Here is a 17981-nt window from a genome sequence, read left to right on the forward strand (position 1 = left end):
TCTCAGCTACACTCATTTTTTGAATATGATGTCTCTTGGCAGCCCAACATTCCGTACCATATAGTAAAGCGGGTCTAATAGTCGTCCTATAAAACTTTCCCTTCAACCGCAATGGCATTCTATGATCGCACAGCACTCCAGTAGCACTTTTCCATTTCATCCACCCAACCTTTATCCTATGATTTACATCTCCATCAATTTCTCCATAATTTTGAATGATGGATCCCAAATATTTGAAATAATCATTCACCGGTATATTAAATTTTTAAGGTACATGTATTATTATATAAAATAAATCATGCTCATATATTAAATTAAAATTTCCTATACTATAAAAATATATATTATATATTTTTAATAAATTAAATAAAAAACCTTGACTCTGCCGAGTGACCGAGTTGACTCATCCGAGTTGCATGCTTCCGATACGATCCCCAGAATGCCAGCGATGGGTGCGGCTGCAACTTCTCAATCATAAGAGGCAGTCCGCAATAGTTCAGCCTTGTATCATGGTTTTGGGAATTTAAAATAAGAACTTTGAATTAAAAAAAATCATTTAGGAACCAACCTTCTGCCCCTAATTTTAAATATGGCCTCAGGTTTCTCAAATTTCCAATTTAGCCTCTATTTCTTGAAAACTGCCAAAAAAAGACTAGAATTATTATTGTCCTTTAACTCAAGTGAAATTACAAAATGACAAAAGACAAACAGAAAGAAAATAACACCGAACTGCAACCCATATTTCGTTTCTCTCAACTGCTATTTCAGTTGCTGCTGATGCAAACATACTGTAAATCAGGACATTTCAAGCAGGGAAAAGATGCATGGCATGTAACTGCATCATCAATGATTTCTCATATTATCTGATATGAAAACATGCAAATCCAATTTGAGAGGATGTAACAATACAGAATTCACACCAATCAATGACCCTTGCTAATAAGAAAGCTACAACACACTAACATAACTCGTGTGCAGTCTACTAATGGAAATCACATTTCTCAGGCTAAAATTTTGATTGTTTCGCAGACAAGCTGAAGGAACAAAAGAGTAACTACAAATTCTTTTTCCCATCAGACTGGGATGCTCCTTGTTCGAATGACTGCAGTTGGCTACGAAGATTCTGGTTATCTTCCAAAAGGCGATCATATTCAAGGAGGAACCCCTCGGACTGTTTCTTCAAAGCTACAACATTTGCTTCTGCAGTTTTTGCCGCCTTGTCCTTTGCCTCACATTCTGCTTCCAGCTGCTTCACCTTCTCTCTCAAGGCTGAGATTTCCTTCTCAAATTCACTGATCTCTATTGGTCCACCAGTCTTTCCATCACCAGAGTTTCTGCTTTGCTTCTTCAAAGGTTCAATAGTCTTTCTCATCATCCGCAACTCCCTTATGTAATGGTGCATCCGGTCAATTATCAATGCGAGGAAGATGGAGAATCCTGCCCAAATATGATGGAAAAATCAGCAACAATTTACAAATCAAGACTTGCAATGAAATAAATAAAACTAAAATATAACATGTCTTGATAAGTTTCACTTCAAAGTAACACAGTCAAACACTCCAAAAGATAACATAATATGGTCATAGATCTTAGGTTGTAACTAGATCATGAGTGAACGAACTTGTTGATGTTGCATTGATGTTGCACCCACGATGTATGGAAAGTGCCAAACATTGGTAACTACCCAGAGAGAGGAGTTAGGAACAGGAATGAGGGGAAACAAGAACCACTTAAAAGGAGGAATCAATTGTATTTTGTCCTTTGAAAACCATAGCAACTGGGGATTGAAAAGCACCAAATTTGTCAAGATTTAGTTGACTTGAAGAAAGAAAATTAGCTATGAAATTATCAGCAAATTTCACTTAAGAAAAAGAACACAGTTGATTGCAAGTGACTGAACAATCACTATGATTCTATTCTAGTAGCCACCTACTCAAGTAATAGGAACATCACAAACATTCCAAGTTTGAAAATTTTCTGACTAGATTTGGCATTTAATTCAATCTCTTGGATAAAAGCTGAACATATGACTAACATATGAAGACTTACCATATTGATGTGCTAAAAAGTTAAGATATAGGTAGCCCCTACACGTTCGTGAGACAACGATTTATTGTTCATATTGCAAATAAGAAAATACATGCACAATATAGTGGTTTGTGTTTTCATTTAGGGACATTCAACAAGCATTGTTTCTGCAAGCATGTCTCAATGTATCACGGTTCAGACAGCAAAGATACTTGGTCAAACTACTGGCAACCAAAAGTTACCTCTAACTTTCCTTCCCTTGGTACTTTTGGTTGCCAAGTGACACTGTCAAGCAAGTCAATTGTTGAAAGCAGCAGAAAATAGTAATCATGCTTTAGTTGTTTTTAAGTTCTGGCACCTATTAGCAGCAGGTTGCCAATGGCAGCTCAGGACATGACTACAGGATACAAGACAACAATTATTTTGTATTTGTCATTAGCAGTGTATATGGAGATAAAGCCCAGTTGCAATCATAAAGTATCAGTTAAAAATTGGCTTGTTCATAAGGCCTCTGGTGGATTCTCCACCTTCCCTGGATTTTGATATCTTTCTCTTCCACAAAAGCATGAATCGTGCACGCCTCCACATTTCATCAAGAGTAGCCAATAATCAAACTTCTATAATCAACAAGATTCTTTCAGGAAGAATCTTCTATATAGGTGTATTTATCATAAGCTGATGTTATTGGTGATTATCCATGTAAGCAGGGCATGAGTAAAGGGATATAATACAACATAGTTATGAGTAACAAAAATACCAATGAAAATTTTCCTTCCAGCAAAACATATATTTGGGATTGTAGAGTTTTAATGTTTCTGTTTTATGAATGGAAACGAAAAAAAAAAAAACTGATTTTGGGATATTAGTGAATAGCTGAATTAGATCAAAGTTAAGGAAAAAGATCCTAGAAAAAAAATAAGATTGAATGTTTAAAAGTGATATTAACAGGAAAAGGAAGGTTAAAGAAGCATGATATAACATGAAGTTGAAAACTAGAATGTTTGAGCCAATACGTTAATTACTATTTAATCTTCATGTTATAACTGTGATTCCTGTCGGAAATTGACATGAGCTCTTCCTTGCTATGAGTTCATCTAAACCAACAAATAATTTTACAAAACAGTGATTTTCCAGAGGTTGAATTGATCATTAGAAGAAGAATTAGGCCAAAAAATTAGGATGTATTTTCATACGTGTGTTAGTCATTGAAAGTGGATTGTGCGTGGGAAACAAAATAGAAATTTTACAAAGACGTGATCTGCTATCTCCACAGCAAAGGATATCGGCCAAGACAAATGCACAATTTTTTTTCTTTGTGAATGTTAGGAAAGACGTGTATGTGATGAAGAACATATGAATCCCTTTCAGTGACCTGCCTGTGCTCTGTGCTTTATTTTCGTTTTCTAGAGATTGTGAAAACGCTAATAAGATAGTGAATCTACATAAAGTATATTTGACTAACTGAGGAAAATAAAAAGTGAACAACATCAATATCATGGATTGCTATTGAAGAGATAGAATTCAAAAACAAAACCAACTTGTAATCATACATGGCATGAGATCAATCAAAACGAAACCCAGAATTAACTTCATAACGAGATCAAGGGGATCGCATCGCAGGAAACAAAGACTGTAAGCGATTCAGAAGGAAAAAGTTTAACAATGAAGGATCTCAGAAACCATTCATAATAATAAAGTTCAAAGGAGCAATTACATGATCCAATTAACATTCATCTCACTCAGATTGATAAAAACACGGACAGGCAATTACCCATCAGCGAGGCTTCCAACATAAGCCTGCTCACAAGAACCTGATCGGTGGGCGTGATCGTCCCGAATTCCTCCGAACGTGTCTGGATCTTGAAAATGCTGTGAAGGCTCGAAACCAGCAAGACGAACAAGACGCCGGCGAGAGTCTTAACGACGACGGGGCCACGGCCGCGCTTCACCCGATCCAAGGACATCGTGACGAGCTTCCTCATGGGGTTCTTCAGGATCAGGAGCAGAACCACCACTCCCTCGGCCACCAGAAACGTATACAGCAACTGAATCATGGTTACCGATCACACAACTCCCAATTTCAAAAATCCTCTTCCTTCCAAGCAGAACAAAGATACCAAGTGCCCAACAAAATTGAAAACTAGACCACAGCCCCAAAACCACTAAAAAACACCAAAAACCTTGAATCAAAACCCTCCAAGCCGCAAAACCCAAGTTTTCCGGAAAATATCGAAGAGAAAACAACAAAATCAGCAAGAACCCAACATTCAGAGACCAAAACCCAGAATTATCAAAACCTTAACAAGAGCAATAGACCAAGAAATCAAAGAGTACCAAATAAGGGAGAGCAAAACAAGAAACCCAATTCAGGATTTATGCAAAAAAGTTAGTTGAGTTGAGATTGGTTGTTCGGGTTGGGGCAAATGGGGGTGGGTTCTAACAAAGGAGGGAGGGAGAGCCCATGTGAAAAAGAACTAAAGAAGAATGAACGAGAGAGAAAAGGGGAGACGGTGGGATGAGAAAATGGGTACACACAGCACCGGGTGGGCATGATTTCCGGGGAGGATAAACCGAGAGCGGTCCAAGATACCCTCAACAACGTCCAAGGAGTCTTAGTTACCGTCCATCTTCAAGATGAACGGCACCGGACTTTTTGTAGATGCTCCTTCCGTAAATGGGTCCCACGTGTCTTTTTTATACGGTTGGGGAATCGGAATGAAGGGAAAATGAACGGCCGTGATGAATTCACATAGTAGTGGGTATCTAAGAGAGAGCGTTTGTTTTGGCCCAAAATGTGGGAAACATGCGCAGTTTCGTATGAAAGTGGGCTTCTGGATGTGAGAGCTGACTTTCCCACTAGGGAAGAAACTAATGCTTCTAATAAGGAAAGACGTGACAGAGCTCATGTACTAAATGCTGAAACCCTGTTTTCATAGGAAAGTAGAGTTCCACCTTTCTTGTGAAGCATTTTCTTGAAAGAAAGAAAGGGTTTCGCATGAAATCCACTTACTCAAGGTTGTTCGACCTAAGTATTTCTCTCACAGAAATCGGTTTTTGTGTCTGTATGTGTATGTGTATGTGTCTGTGTAAGCACGCTGATGATGACTTCATGGGCTGTGACCCACCTTCCTACTTCTTTCTTCTATTATCATTCTCTTTCTTACCAAAGAAACCCTGCGTGTATAAGGTTGGCCCACCTTTCCTTCCATTACGAGGCTTAGAATATTTGATCAAATATTTATGCACGTTTACACACATATTCATCTCCTTTATTTGATTTTAAATTTGTTTGTACATAAATAAATTCAAAAGAATTTATAAAAGATCCTTTTATTCGAAAGTTAAGAGAAAAAAAAAACACCAAAGTCTTGTTTATATATATATATATATATATATATATATATATATATATATATATATATATATATATATATATATATATATATATATATATAAAACAAACCTTTCTAGAACTATTTGGAAGTTTCTTATCTTAGATAGTATAAAAAACCTTCAATTTTAACCTCCAACAATTAGAATATAATCATGGTCTCCCATGTCAACGTGAGTTTGGGAGGGCTTATGAACAGGTGGATTTTGATTTGATATCTTTCACCTCACAAATTTAACTTGAACTATATTTAAATTAGCCTTATAATGTATGTTGTGAAAATAAGGGTAAAAATGCTGAAATTATGGGGCTTCAATTCTTAACGAAACTGGCATGAGGTGTGTTACTTGAGTCACTTTCTTTAAAGTAGTTTTCATTATCTCACTACTGCTGCAACGTATGTCCAGCTTTCACGACCTTTTGAAGCGTGAAAGAGTAAGCCGAGAAAGCACTTGGTGAGTCTTGGACCAAAATCCAATCTAACCCAAACCAACCCTAGGCCTGGACCTAGGCATAAGCCAAGGCAAATGCAATTGACTAGCCCTCATAGGGACTTGCTCTCTAAGTCAAAGCTGACCTATATAAATCCATTTGAATTTCTTTTATTCGTTGATGGGACCGGACTTTTTCAGCTAAAAAGATAATTTGATGCAAATCCCAAACACATACATATAAGATGAGGCTTATAAAGAATACAACAAAGTTAAAAAAAGGTTGTAGTGCCTACAAGACAAAATATAAAATAGGACTATAAAAACTTTGGGATATTTAGAAACAACCTAGAATACTCTTTTCAAAGCAATCCATAAAATTTTTAAATATTATTTTGAAACTAATTTTCATACGTTATTTTTAATTTTAAAATAATTAAAATATGAAATTCAAATCTCATAAAAAATTAATAGATATTGTTAGATATAATGGATCGGTCACCCCAACCGCCTCCCCATTCGACTCTCATGTTAAAGTCCAGCTGAAGAGAAAGACGTCTAATGCCACAAATGAAGATCATGATAAGTCAGTTTTGATAAGAGTCCATATACCGTCTATTGTTCAGTTGAGCTTACCCAATCCTAAAGATTGTAATAAAGAAGAAAGGTCTCCAGCCAAGATTAAAATTCCTAATCCTAAGGCTAATTTAGATGTATTGGACTCTCAAAATTTCAATCAGGGCTTCATTATTTTTTGACCATCAAATTAACGATTGATAATTATTTGTTATGGGAATCGCAATTTCTTCTCATCTTGAAATTGTATGACCTTATTGGTCTCATTGATGGATCAAAGCCATGTCCATTAAGATTCAAAATAGACTCTGATGAAATCAATTCAGATTTGAGATTATGGCATCGTCAAGACCAACTTTTACTTAGTTGGATTCTATCATCGTTATCTGAATCGGTCCATACTCATGTTGTGAGACTCTCAACGTCCTATGAAGTCTGAAATTCTTTAAAACTTGCTTATGCTACTCAGTCTCATGCTCGAATTATGCAATTGAAAAATCATCTATTTGAATTAAAGAAAGGCTTTCAAAGTGCTGAGCAATATATAAAGGATGCGGAAAAAATTTGCATCAACTGGCCGTTGCCGCCAAGCCAGTCTCTGAAGATGACTTGATGGCTCATATTCTTCGTGACCTGCCTTATGAATTCAATTCATTTCCGTATGGCTATTACTACTCGTATTGAACCTATCACACTTAATGAACATCGTGGACTTTTATTGATTCATGAAGTGCAATTAAGTGAAAACGAGTTGGTTCCTGATGTGATCATGCCCATGTCAAACCTTATTACCTGTCAAAATCAAAATCAAAATTTTGAATTGGTGGGGTGGCTATATATAGAGGCAAGAATAATAATAGAAATTGTGGCAGTTATAGAGGAAGAAATAGCGGATATTCTTCAAAATCTAATAAAAAATGAAATGAACAAAACTATGCAAGTAATAAGAATTAATCAAACAAAGTCGTTTATCAAGCGTGTGACAAACCGGGTCACATAGCAAGGAAGTATTTTTAATACGCCTTACTTTATCAATCGAGCTCTCTGCAAGCTTATCATGTTGCTCCTATGATGTACGGTGATGATTCTTGGTACCCTGACTCTTGTGCGACTCACAATATCACCAATGATTTTAATAAAATATATCTGCATTCTGAATATCAGTGCAATGACACTCTTAAAGTCGTCAATGACTTAGGTTTGCAAATTCATAATGTTAGTATGATTCATTTTCCTAAAGCTCGCTTTCTTCTAAGGATGTGTTGCATGTTCCATATATTACAAAGAATTTGATGTCGGTCAATAAATTGACCAGAGATAATAATTTATTTGTTGAATTTCATCTTGATTATTGTTATATCAAGGACAAGGCTTCGGGGAGACTTATAGCCAGCGAAAAAAGTGATAGAAGCCTTTATCAAATTTCTCTTCAAGCAGAACAGAATAAAGAAGCAATGGTAGGTGAAGACACCATGTTTGATCAATGGCACCAATGCCTTGGTCATCCTTATTTTAAAATTGTTCAACATGTGCTTCGTCGGTGTCATTTGCCTTTTCATAAATGGTTTGAAAATAAAGTTTGTGAGGCATGTCAAATCGGCAAAAGTCATAACTTGCTTTTTGTTTCTTCCTCTCATCGAGTATCAAAATCTTTGGATTTAATTTTTTCTGATGTTTGGGGACCAGCCCCTATTTCTTCAGTTAATAATAAATGTTATTATGTCAATTTCATTGATGCATATTCTTAGTATTGTTGAATCTATATACTACATCAAAAATCGCAAGTGTTTGATGTTTTTAAGCAATTCAATGTGCATGTTGAGAATGTTTGTAATGGTAAGATTAAATTTTTTCATACCGATTGAGGAGTTGAGTATTATAATGTTTCTACCTATCTGCAAGCTTGCAGGATTGGCCACTAGGTCTCTTGCCCTCACACACATGAACAAAACGGCAGTGCCAAATGCAAACATCGACATATCATCGATGTTGGCCTCATGCTCATGGCCCATGCTGAAGTTCCCTTGAAATTTTTGCCTTATTCTTTTCAAACAGTGGTATACCTCATCAATAGACTCGCTTCGACCACCATTGCTCATAAAACTCCTTTAAAACTTCTTTTTAAATAATTTACTGATTACAAATTTTTGTGCATTTTTGGTTGTGTCTGTTTTCTTTTTCTTCAACCTTATTGTCGTCATAAGCTCGATGCTTGATCCACCCTATGTACGTTCTTGGGCTATAATCCCCACCACAATAGCTATGTGTATCTCAACATGACCACCTTCAAACTTATTATTTTCTGACATGTTGCCTTTGATAAATCTTGTTTTCCTTTCTACCAAATCGATCGTCTCTCTACTGTCACCTCCACCATCTCTTAGTCTCCTTCTCTCATTCCTATTGCCATACCCCATCTTTTCAACCATCCTTTGGCTGCCCCTATATCTCCACTCTCCCCTTCTACTTCTTCCCCACCACTCTCCCTTTTCCTACCTATTCCCATGGACCCACATTCACCTCTCCCCTTATCCTTCTATTGATTATGTCCTGTCTGTTGTTCTTACTGGACAAATGTCTTTCCCTTCTTTGGAACTGGTCTGCACCTATCACATGATAACTCAAACTATGAATGACAATCACAAACCCAAACTGTACCTCTCTACTAAACATTCCCTTACCGTAACCCTTCTCTCTGAACTAACCCAAGATATGAAACCTACCTCCTTTACCATAACCAATCAAGATCCCCGGTGGCGGTAGGTTGTGTACTCAAAGTTAATGCACTGATTAAAAATGGCACTTGGGTACTTGTTCCTTCTGCTCATCATCATATTATTGGCTGCAAATAGATTTATAAGGTTAAAAGATGGTCTGATGGTTGCTTTGAACACTTTAAAGTTTGTCGCATCGCCAAGGGTTTCAATCAATAAGGTGTAGATTATTTTGAAACTTTTAGCCTGGTGGTTAAACCCACTACTATTTACATTATTCTTGCTCTAGCAATTGTTCATAATTGACCGAGTCAGCAACTAGATGTTCAAAATGCCTTTCTTCATTGTGTTCTCAATGAAGAAGTCTATATGGTGCAACCTTGTAGCTTTCAAGATCCTCGGTTTCCTCATTATGTGTGCAATTTGCAACATACGTTATATGACCTTAAACAAGCTCCTCGTGCATGGTTTCATCGGCTTAGCACTTTTCTCTTGGGCATGGGCTTTGTTGGTTCTCAGATAGACATTTCTCTATTTATTTTTTAGAGCTCTTATGTTGTTATTTTTGTGTTAATTTATGTGGATGATATCATCGTGACCCGAAACTCTCCTCCTAAAATTCGCTCTCTTATATCTGATATGGGTCGTGAATTTGCCCTCAAGGATTTGGGACCACTTCATTTCCTTCTGAGAGTCAAAGTTATCTCCCTTTCCACTAGGTTGCTTCTTTGTTAGCGCAAGTATGTTTTGGAGCTTTTTCACTCTAACTAACATGCTTGGAGCCAAACCAATCACTTCCCCTATGGTCAATAATCCTTCCTTGTCTGCATTTAGTGGTACTGCATTTGAGGACCCCACATTATATCACAACATTGTGGGTGCCTTGCAATATATTACTTTGACTTGGCCTGGTGGGTCCTTTGTAGTGAATAAAGTGTGTGTGTTCATGCACCAACTCCCAATCATTGGTTGGCGGTAAAGCATATTTTACCCTATCTAAAGTCCACACTTTTTTATAGGTTGACTATGACTCGTTCCACTAATTTTGACCTCTCAATATACACTGATGCAGACTGGGCCAACTGCCCAGATGATCGAAAATCTATAAGTTGATATGCAGTGTTCATTGGTCATAATTTGATATCCTAGAGCTCCAAGAAGCAAACTACTATCTCTCGCTTAAGCAACAAAGCTGAATATCATGCTCTCTCCAACTTTGTTGTCGAAGTTACTTGGGTTGGTTATCTCCTGCATGAACTGAGCATTTCTGGTTCTTCACCCATCATCTGGTATGACAACATTGGCGCCATGTACCTTGCCTCTCAATCGGTTTTTCACTCTCGCTCCAAACATATTGAGATCAATGTTCATTTTGTCCATGACAAAGTCGCCAAGGAGTTACAAGTCCGGTATTTGCATACTCATGATCAAAACACTGACTTATTCACCAAACCCTTATCGTCTCAGCATTTTTTCTTGTTGTGATTCAAACTCAATGTGCGCCCAGGCCCATTGTGTTTGCAAGGGGCTGTTAGAGATAATGAATTAGTCACCCTAATGGCTTCCCCATTGGACTCTCATATTAAAATCCAGCTAAAGAGAAAAACGTCTAATGCCACAAATGAAGATCATGATAAGTCGGTTTTGATAAGAGTCCATAAACCATCTAGTGTCCAGCTGAGCTTACATAATCCTAAAGATTGTGATAAAGAGGAAAGGTCTCTAGCCAATATTAGAGTTTCTAATCCTAAGGCTAATCTAGATATATTGGACTCTCATTATAATCTATATAAAGGCAGCATGAGAATAACCGCTATTCAATGTTTTTTAATAGAGAGGTTATCGTGGATGTAGGTGATTACCGAACCACGTTAAATCGGCTTTGTGTGTGTATGAGTTTATTTGGTGTATTGTGAGTCGGATTGATATTATTGTATGAGTGTCATTCTTATTGGATATAATTGAAGGTATCTTGTGGGTTTGAACCTTCATTTAGTGTAAATACATCAAAGTTCACGAAAACATTAAAGTGAAATTAAATCTTAAATTTAAAACCTTTTATTGATAAACCCAACATATAACACGCATACTATTTCAAATACTTATGTAAGCATTTGATATACTCAACATATTACCGCCTTGCAATTATCTTTACGTAGTATATGAACTTAGGTTTCTTTAAGTCTCATTGGAAGCCGCATGGGAGCTACTTAACACTTTTCTAGTCTATCGTCAGCCTATTGGGTTTTTAAGTATTTTTTTATGTTTTTCTTAATTCTGACTAAGCAAATGTGTTCTACATGCTTGATATTATAGGAATCAACAATTGGATTGCCCGATTTTGACGTAGTTAGTTTTTTATAAATTAAAAAAGAAGTCTAAGTTTTTTTATAAATATTCAAGGCTTCAAAAGTCATATTTGTTATTAAAAAGCATTATCCTAGTATCATTTCATAGCAAATCAACCATGAGGAACACATTTTCATGGTCAAATTTGAAGAAAAAACTAAAATAGCTTGTTCGATCCCTTGCTGAAGGCTAGAAAAGTAGTAAACAACTATATATATATATATATATATATATATATATATATATATATATATATATGTTTTTGTGCACCAAATTATTTTACAAAACTGATGTTTTTGTTGTACTATTATTGTACAACACTATCTATTAATTTTTAAATTTCCTTTAAAAAGCCTTTTTGAGAATATTAATTTCTTACCAAATGGACGTTCACCAGCCAATAAACAATCGAGATTGCTTTTATAGGGTCTAATAGAACGAAGGATAACAAGCTTGTACTTTATTCAATAATCATTTTCCCTCCAACAAAAATACTAAAAGGGAGAGGCACTAAATTTTTATGAATTAAAAAAACTTTTCATTGAAAAAACAAAGTCTACGTATCAAAATGGATGATAATGAAACCATCTGCAAAGGGTCAAATATAATGAAAAGTTGCAATAATGGGATTTCATGGTGGGTAAGGAGACGTAATTGTGTGTTGGGGCCAAAACACCTTATAAGTGTTCTACCCTTTAAGACGGGAGGCAGTAGACTGGGGGCCTCTTTAATAAGGGGTGCCCCCCTATAAACTACATGACTCCCCCTAGTTGTGCAGACCACTTTACAAAGTGTCCTGCCCTAAACATTGGATCTGCTTCCATGATAATATCACAGGACATTGGGGATCTATTCCTTCAATCAACGGCAGTGGCTGGTGTTTTTTTTACCAAGAAATCCGGGGTTAGGCAGACCCCCACCAGTTATACAACTCATACCATTGGGTTTTGAACTTGCAAACTCCCAACACAAGGTGACATACACTAACTGCTCCTACCAAACAATTAGAGCCCCCGTTGGTAGGAGCGACCCGTTTTGACTACACCAAGCCCGGTTTCTTGACCTCAAGACAACATTTAACACCATTCTCCATCGCAAGCCAGACTTGACTAAACTGATCCAAAAGACAAGCCAGGCTGAGCTTATGAAGTAATTCTAGACGAGTTGAACTTAGTTAGATTGCAAGCATTGTTGTGCTTAGGTGCCCACAAACGCTGGATCCTAGCAATGTCGAGTAAATGTTGGATAAAATTTTGATTATTACACGCTAAAATTTTGGGCCAACCTATAGGCAAATGTTTCCAAACGACCATTCTGGCCATTTTTCGATCTGGTTAGAAAAAAGTGACCCTTTTTGTTTTCAATAACTTAAAACATTAATTTAAGGTTCTTGGACACCCAAACAGTGTAGAACTGCATTATGAAGGTCGCATACATTTTTTCTGTAAACTTCCTGTTAATCTAAAACTTCGGAACACTCTTTTTTTATTTTTTTGCCGCGTCTAGGGGTTCTCGGTTTGGTTGTCATCTACGTCTTCGTTGATTTATGTCTTCAAGGTTTCTTCTGATCGCATTGCCGCAGTGCTTGCTTTGTTAACTGAATTTCTTTTGTTGTTTCTTGATGGAATTAGGATTACTGGACGTCGGTTGAGTGTGCTATAATGCAATGCAGCAACACAGAGGCAGTCGACCTCTTCGAGCTCCTTTGAAAGTCCCGTTGTCTTCGGTGTCTTGACGTTTTTTTTTCACGCTTGTGCTGAACTTTGGGTTGCTGATCGGTGGGAGAAGAAACCATGAACCCGTTGTGGGCGTACCTCAGTTTGATGGAACCACGTAAATCTGGTGTGTTTCTTTAATTTCTGTTGTTATATATATATACATATATATATATATTGCTTCCATTGGTTTACACTTAGGAAAAAGCATGTTTTTCTCACCAGTTCTTTGACTGTTTTCTTCTTTGTTTGTCAAGCCTGCAGTTCAAACTCAAGATCTCTAGGGAACGTAGCGGCAACACTTATCATCAAGCTGTCATATTTGACCCTCATAACTTTCTGACCTAGCATATGCTGCACCAGCGCCTCAATTTTGATTTTTTCATTTTTGGATAATCCAAGGGTGACCTCTGGTTGGTAAAACCCTTGAAGTCCTACCTACTCACCGGGAGTACACCCAACTTTGACCTTGTAGTAGGAGATGCCACCCGTAGGTTTCGAACTTGTGACGTCTGGTCAACTTGGTGACATTCACAAGTTGCATCTACTAGTTGATCTGAGCCTTTGTGGCTATGTTTTTTTTTCTTGCCAACGGCTCCGCTTGTTTTGTAGGAGCTGTTAGTGCATGTCACCATGTGTTGGGACTTTGCAAGTTCAAAACCCATTGGTATGTTGTGTCACTGGTGGGGATCTGCCTAACCCTAGCTTGCCTTTCAAAAAAAAATATTTTGTTTTTTTTATTGGGAAACCACGGACCATCTAGAGGTGCAACATTGACCTTGCTTTGTTTTGGCACCCTAAAGCTCCTCAGGTACTCCTTATCCGTTGATGCAAATCCAATGCTGAATCCGCAGGAATGAACTACCTACTACGACTAATTTACACTACTATATGCTATCATGTGGAATCTAAAGGAGAATAACATAAATTGCATTAAACTAAATTTAATCAATCAATATTCATCGACCATTACACGAGAAAACCTTTTCAAATGAGCATTTATAAAGGAAATCAAAACCCCAATTCTAATATGGATCCATGATGGAACCATTCCTCATTAAGATTCAAAAACATAAATAGAATAAAAGTTAAAAGAAAATGAAAATGGATCCAAATGAATTCTGGAACCGAACATGTCTTGCTTCTGCCCTGCAACATCTGTCCATCAAAAGAGCTTTCCTTTATGTTTTGGCTTGGACACAGGACACAATTCCTTGGTTTCAAACTCTAGATGTCCATCTCAAGACAAATTAAGCCACTTATGGAGCTGGCACAGGCCAAATAAAGTTTGACTAAAGAATGGATCTCTGTCAGCTGATAGTTTTTTTTCTTCATATTTACACTGAGAAACGACTCCCAGGATCAGAGACCTAGCTGCGCTGGCAGTGCCTGCTGTACTTATGGTCCAGCCTAAAACTCTGTGGGCTTACCACTTGCCTTGTCAGCTGATATTTAACTTGTTTACTTCATTTGTTCATAAAACTTTATTTCATCTGATCACAATATTCTTCTTTCTGACTTTTCCTTGGGATTTAGGAGGGACTGTTTTGTTAAGATAGCAAAGACCACCTACAAAAGTATGTAGGGAATTCCTTTCCTACCAGAAGACTGTTCCATTGATTCAACCAAACGGCTATTCCTAGCTTCATTACATATCCACAAGTTTGACAAATCGCAAGCTCGCTAGACATTCGTTTGATGACTGAGGGTCATTAACTGCAGGATGTTTTTGGTTTTCTTAAACCGTTGGAAAAGTTTTCACAAGCTCCTTGGACCAGGACGTCGAATTGATGAACGAGTGGATTCAACCATAAAGTTGAGAAATAAAAGCACCGGCTAGACTTCTTGACTTAATAACAAATTGAGAGGCTGCATAGAAGTTTCTCTCAAAAAAGAGACTGCATCGAGAACTTTTCTTTTCAAAATGGGAAGAAACCACTGTTTGGTCTGGACATTAAGCCCGAGAGGTGCCATGTTTGATTGTCAAGCTATTTAGTTTGCTTAAGCAAATTTTAAAATGCATAAATAAACAAGCTATATCACTTCGTTTGGTTGCATCCAGACCGTTGATATTGTAAGTAGAAATTTCTTACATGTGGGAAACTATTTACTAGAATCTCCATAACTAATTTATAGTTAAATCAATATTTCATAAGTTTTCTTTCCATAACAAATCCTTGCTGATGGATCACCATTCATCTTAAATTATCAATGGTTAGGATCAGCGGTTCACAATTTTAAAAATAAACAACTCGTGTCATGACCCATAACAACAACATAGGAAGAGCATATATTAAGCATAATCAACTCGAAGCAGGTTATATGTTCCCCCCCCGAACAGGGCAGTTAGCTACATCTCATGATCGGGGGTCCCAAAGAGCACCACGTATGTAAGCATGTGCGTCTCGTATCCCCATGTTTGTCAGCATTAATTAGCGTTGGAGTTTGATGCGATTGCAAAGACTTAAGTACCCTCTCCTCCATTGGTGCAAAAAAAATGATGGTTCTTGAAAAGGAGTGGTTGTAAAGACTTAAGTGCCCCGAAGATGATTATTTAAGACCCAGTCTCTGCACTGCAGGATTATCCGAGAAAGAAATCTCCCCTGGAGGAGGCCATGAACATCAACCCTCTTACTCTCTCTCTCTCCCTTCTATTTCTGCTTCTGTGCACATCCATTAGAAGATCATATATTGCTCCATCAAGCACCGACTGACCTGCACATTTACTGTTGTGGAGCCTGATTCAGAGTTTTTACCCTTACAGGAGGAGGGTCTGGGGGCTCCTCTCAGTGTGGGTAGCATCATTCAACTTGAAGAGTTATGGAGTCTGATTCAGAGCTTTTACCCTTACAGAGGGGGGTCTGAGGGCTCCTCCCAGCGTGTTCATGGCCTTTTGCCCTTACAGGAGGGGGGTCCGAGTGCTCATCAACCCTCTCTCGCTCTCTCTCCCTTCTATTTCTGCTTCTGTGCACATCCATCACAAGATCCTATATTGCTCCATCAAGCACCGACTGACCTGCACATTGACTGTTGTGGGTCCTTACTGATGAGCTGCCTCTAAATTTATTCGACTCTGGGTCCTTACTGCACTTGAAGTTGAGTCGTTGTATTTTTTGTTATTCGGTGGGTGGTGAGACCCTCCTCTACTCTCTCAAGACTCTTAGCTTGGGCAATCTTTCTTTTGATGATTATGGTTGTAATGTATCGTTGAAGTTAAAATGGGAATGAAATGACAATAGAAATCGCTGAAAATTTACAGAAATAAATGCCCTCCTAGAAAACTGAATCGTCGGTTCCTCTTCCTCGGACGGACATAAATGCCCTCATTCTAGAAAACTGAATCGTCGGTTCGTGAAAATGACAAAACTGCCCTCCATCGATATCGCGGGAAAACATTCCGCAGAGTTTGCATATGTAGCAAGCGTTATGTTGTATGATACAAATAGTTCAAAAAAATCCTTTCTCGCTCTAAGCACTCTACCGGAGATTCTTTGCTTTCATCTCGAGTTGCCGGAGCATCCTTTCCTTTTTACCAGAGCATCTGTTTTCGTCTTACGCGCAGTCGCAGCATCGTTGCCACCTACTGTTGCGTATTAGTTGTTACTGTTGCTTACTCTACAGTTGGAATATCCAAATTCCCATCGTTTCGGTGAGTTTCGTGTAAGTTTTCTTTCTTCAATCTGAAGATTGGTTCTTATACAAGGATTTGTATTATGAACCCAAATATTCTGACGATTTCTAATGATGATGATCGTGTATTGTGTTGTGCAGGTTAGCAATGTCTGTGCCTCATCAGATTAGAGATACCCCGTCGTTCTATGGGTTGTCTATTAGAGAAGTGATCCGCCAGTCCCATCTATCTAAAGTTTTTGAAAGATACCAAAATATACTTAAGATTGAGAACGATGAAGACAGGGAAAAAGCCTTGGAATCGTATTATGCGGAGGATTATCCATCAGATATCGAGGCTGCGGACCAAAGGAAGAACTCTGAAGAACGAAAGATGCAGAACAAGGATGACGAAGAGAAGAAAAAGGCCAGAAATATTGATGAGAATATAAATAGAAGGCGGAGGATTAACGCACATCAGATGGAAAAGAGGAAGAAGAAGGCGGAGGAGTGGGAAAGGGATGTTAGCAATATGCTGGCGGAGGCTCATAGGAAAAACTTGGAGAGTAGAGCAATGCGACACAAGGCAAGGCTACTGAAGGAGGCGGAGGAGAGGCGAAGGCAAATGAATAAGGAGGAGGAAGAGAAGGAACAGAATATTCCTCAGTTTGAGGAAGAAAAGGAAAGGCGTAGGAGGGAGTTGGAGTTCGAGGAAGCTAAGGAAATGCAAAGGCAGCAGAAGGAGAATGAGGAAAAGAAGGAAAGGCAATGGAAGGAGAAGGAGGAGGAGGTAGAGAAGGAAAGAGAAAGGAAGAAGCAGGAGGAAGAATTGCAGGAAAGAAGGAAACAACAACTGCAAGAGAAAGAAAGGCGGCGGAAGGAGAAGGAGGAAGAAAAGGAAAGGGAAATGAAGAAGCAGGAGGAAGAACTGCGGCAAAGAAGGAAACAAGAAATCGAAGAGAAAGAAAAGCGGCTGAAGGAGAAGGAGGAGGAAGAAAAGGAAAGGGAAAGGAAGAAGCAGGAGGAAGAGGCGAAAAGGGAGAGACAAAGGAAGCAGAAGGAGGAGGAGATAAAGGAGAGAGAAAGGAAGGAGAAGGAGGAGGATGCGAAAAAGGAGAGAGAAAGGATGCAGGAGGAGAAAAGGGAGAGAGAAAGGAAGGAGAAGGAG

General features: G+C 38.0%; 1 protein-coding gene across 1 annotated transcript; it reads right to left on the bottom strand.

Moving 5' to 3' along the window:
* Positions 1-832: 832 nt before the first annotated feature.
* LOC149834143 (B-cell receptor-associated 31-like protein) lies at positions 833-4565 on the bottom strand. Its single transcript, XM_090009993.1, has 2 exons — positions 3800-4565; positions 833-1437 (listed from the first exon to the last, which is right to left on the bottom strand). Exons 1-2 carry the CDS (start codon positions 4080-4082, stop codon positions 1055-1057), a joined length of 666 nt encoding a protein of 221 aa, XP_089866119.1. The 5' UTR covers positions 4083-4565; the 3' UTR covers positions 833-1054.
* Positions 4566-17981: the final 13416 nt, after the last annotated feature.

The sequence above is a fragment of the Nuphar pumila genome, chromosome 6 (assembly GCF_984573655.1).
Source record: "Nuphar pumila chromosome 6, dmNupPumi1.hap1.1, whole genome shotgun sequence".
NCBI lineage: Eukaryota > Viridiplantae > Streptophyta > Magnoliopsida > Nymphaeales > Nymphaeaceae > Nuphar > Nuphar pumila.

What these genes read in the sequence shown, in the direction of transcription:
- LOC149834143 (XM_090009993.1), bottom strand. Translation starts at nt 4,082, where the DNA reads ATGATTCAGTTGCTGTATACGTTTCTGGTGGCCGAGGGAGTGGTGGTT. An exon ending in GTTGGAAGCCTCGCTGATGG is followed by an intron (nt 1,438 to 3,799) that starts GTAATTGCCTGT and finishes ATATTTGGGCAG; the next exon opens with GATTCTCCATCTTCCTCGCA.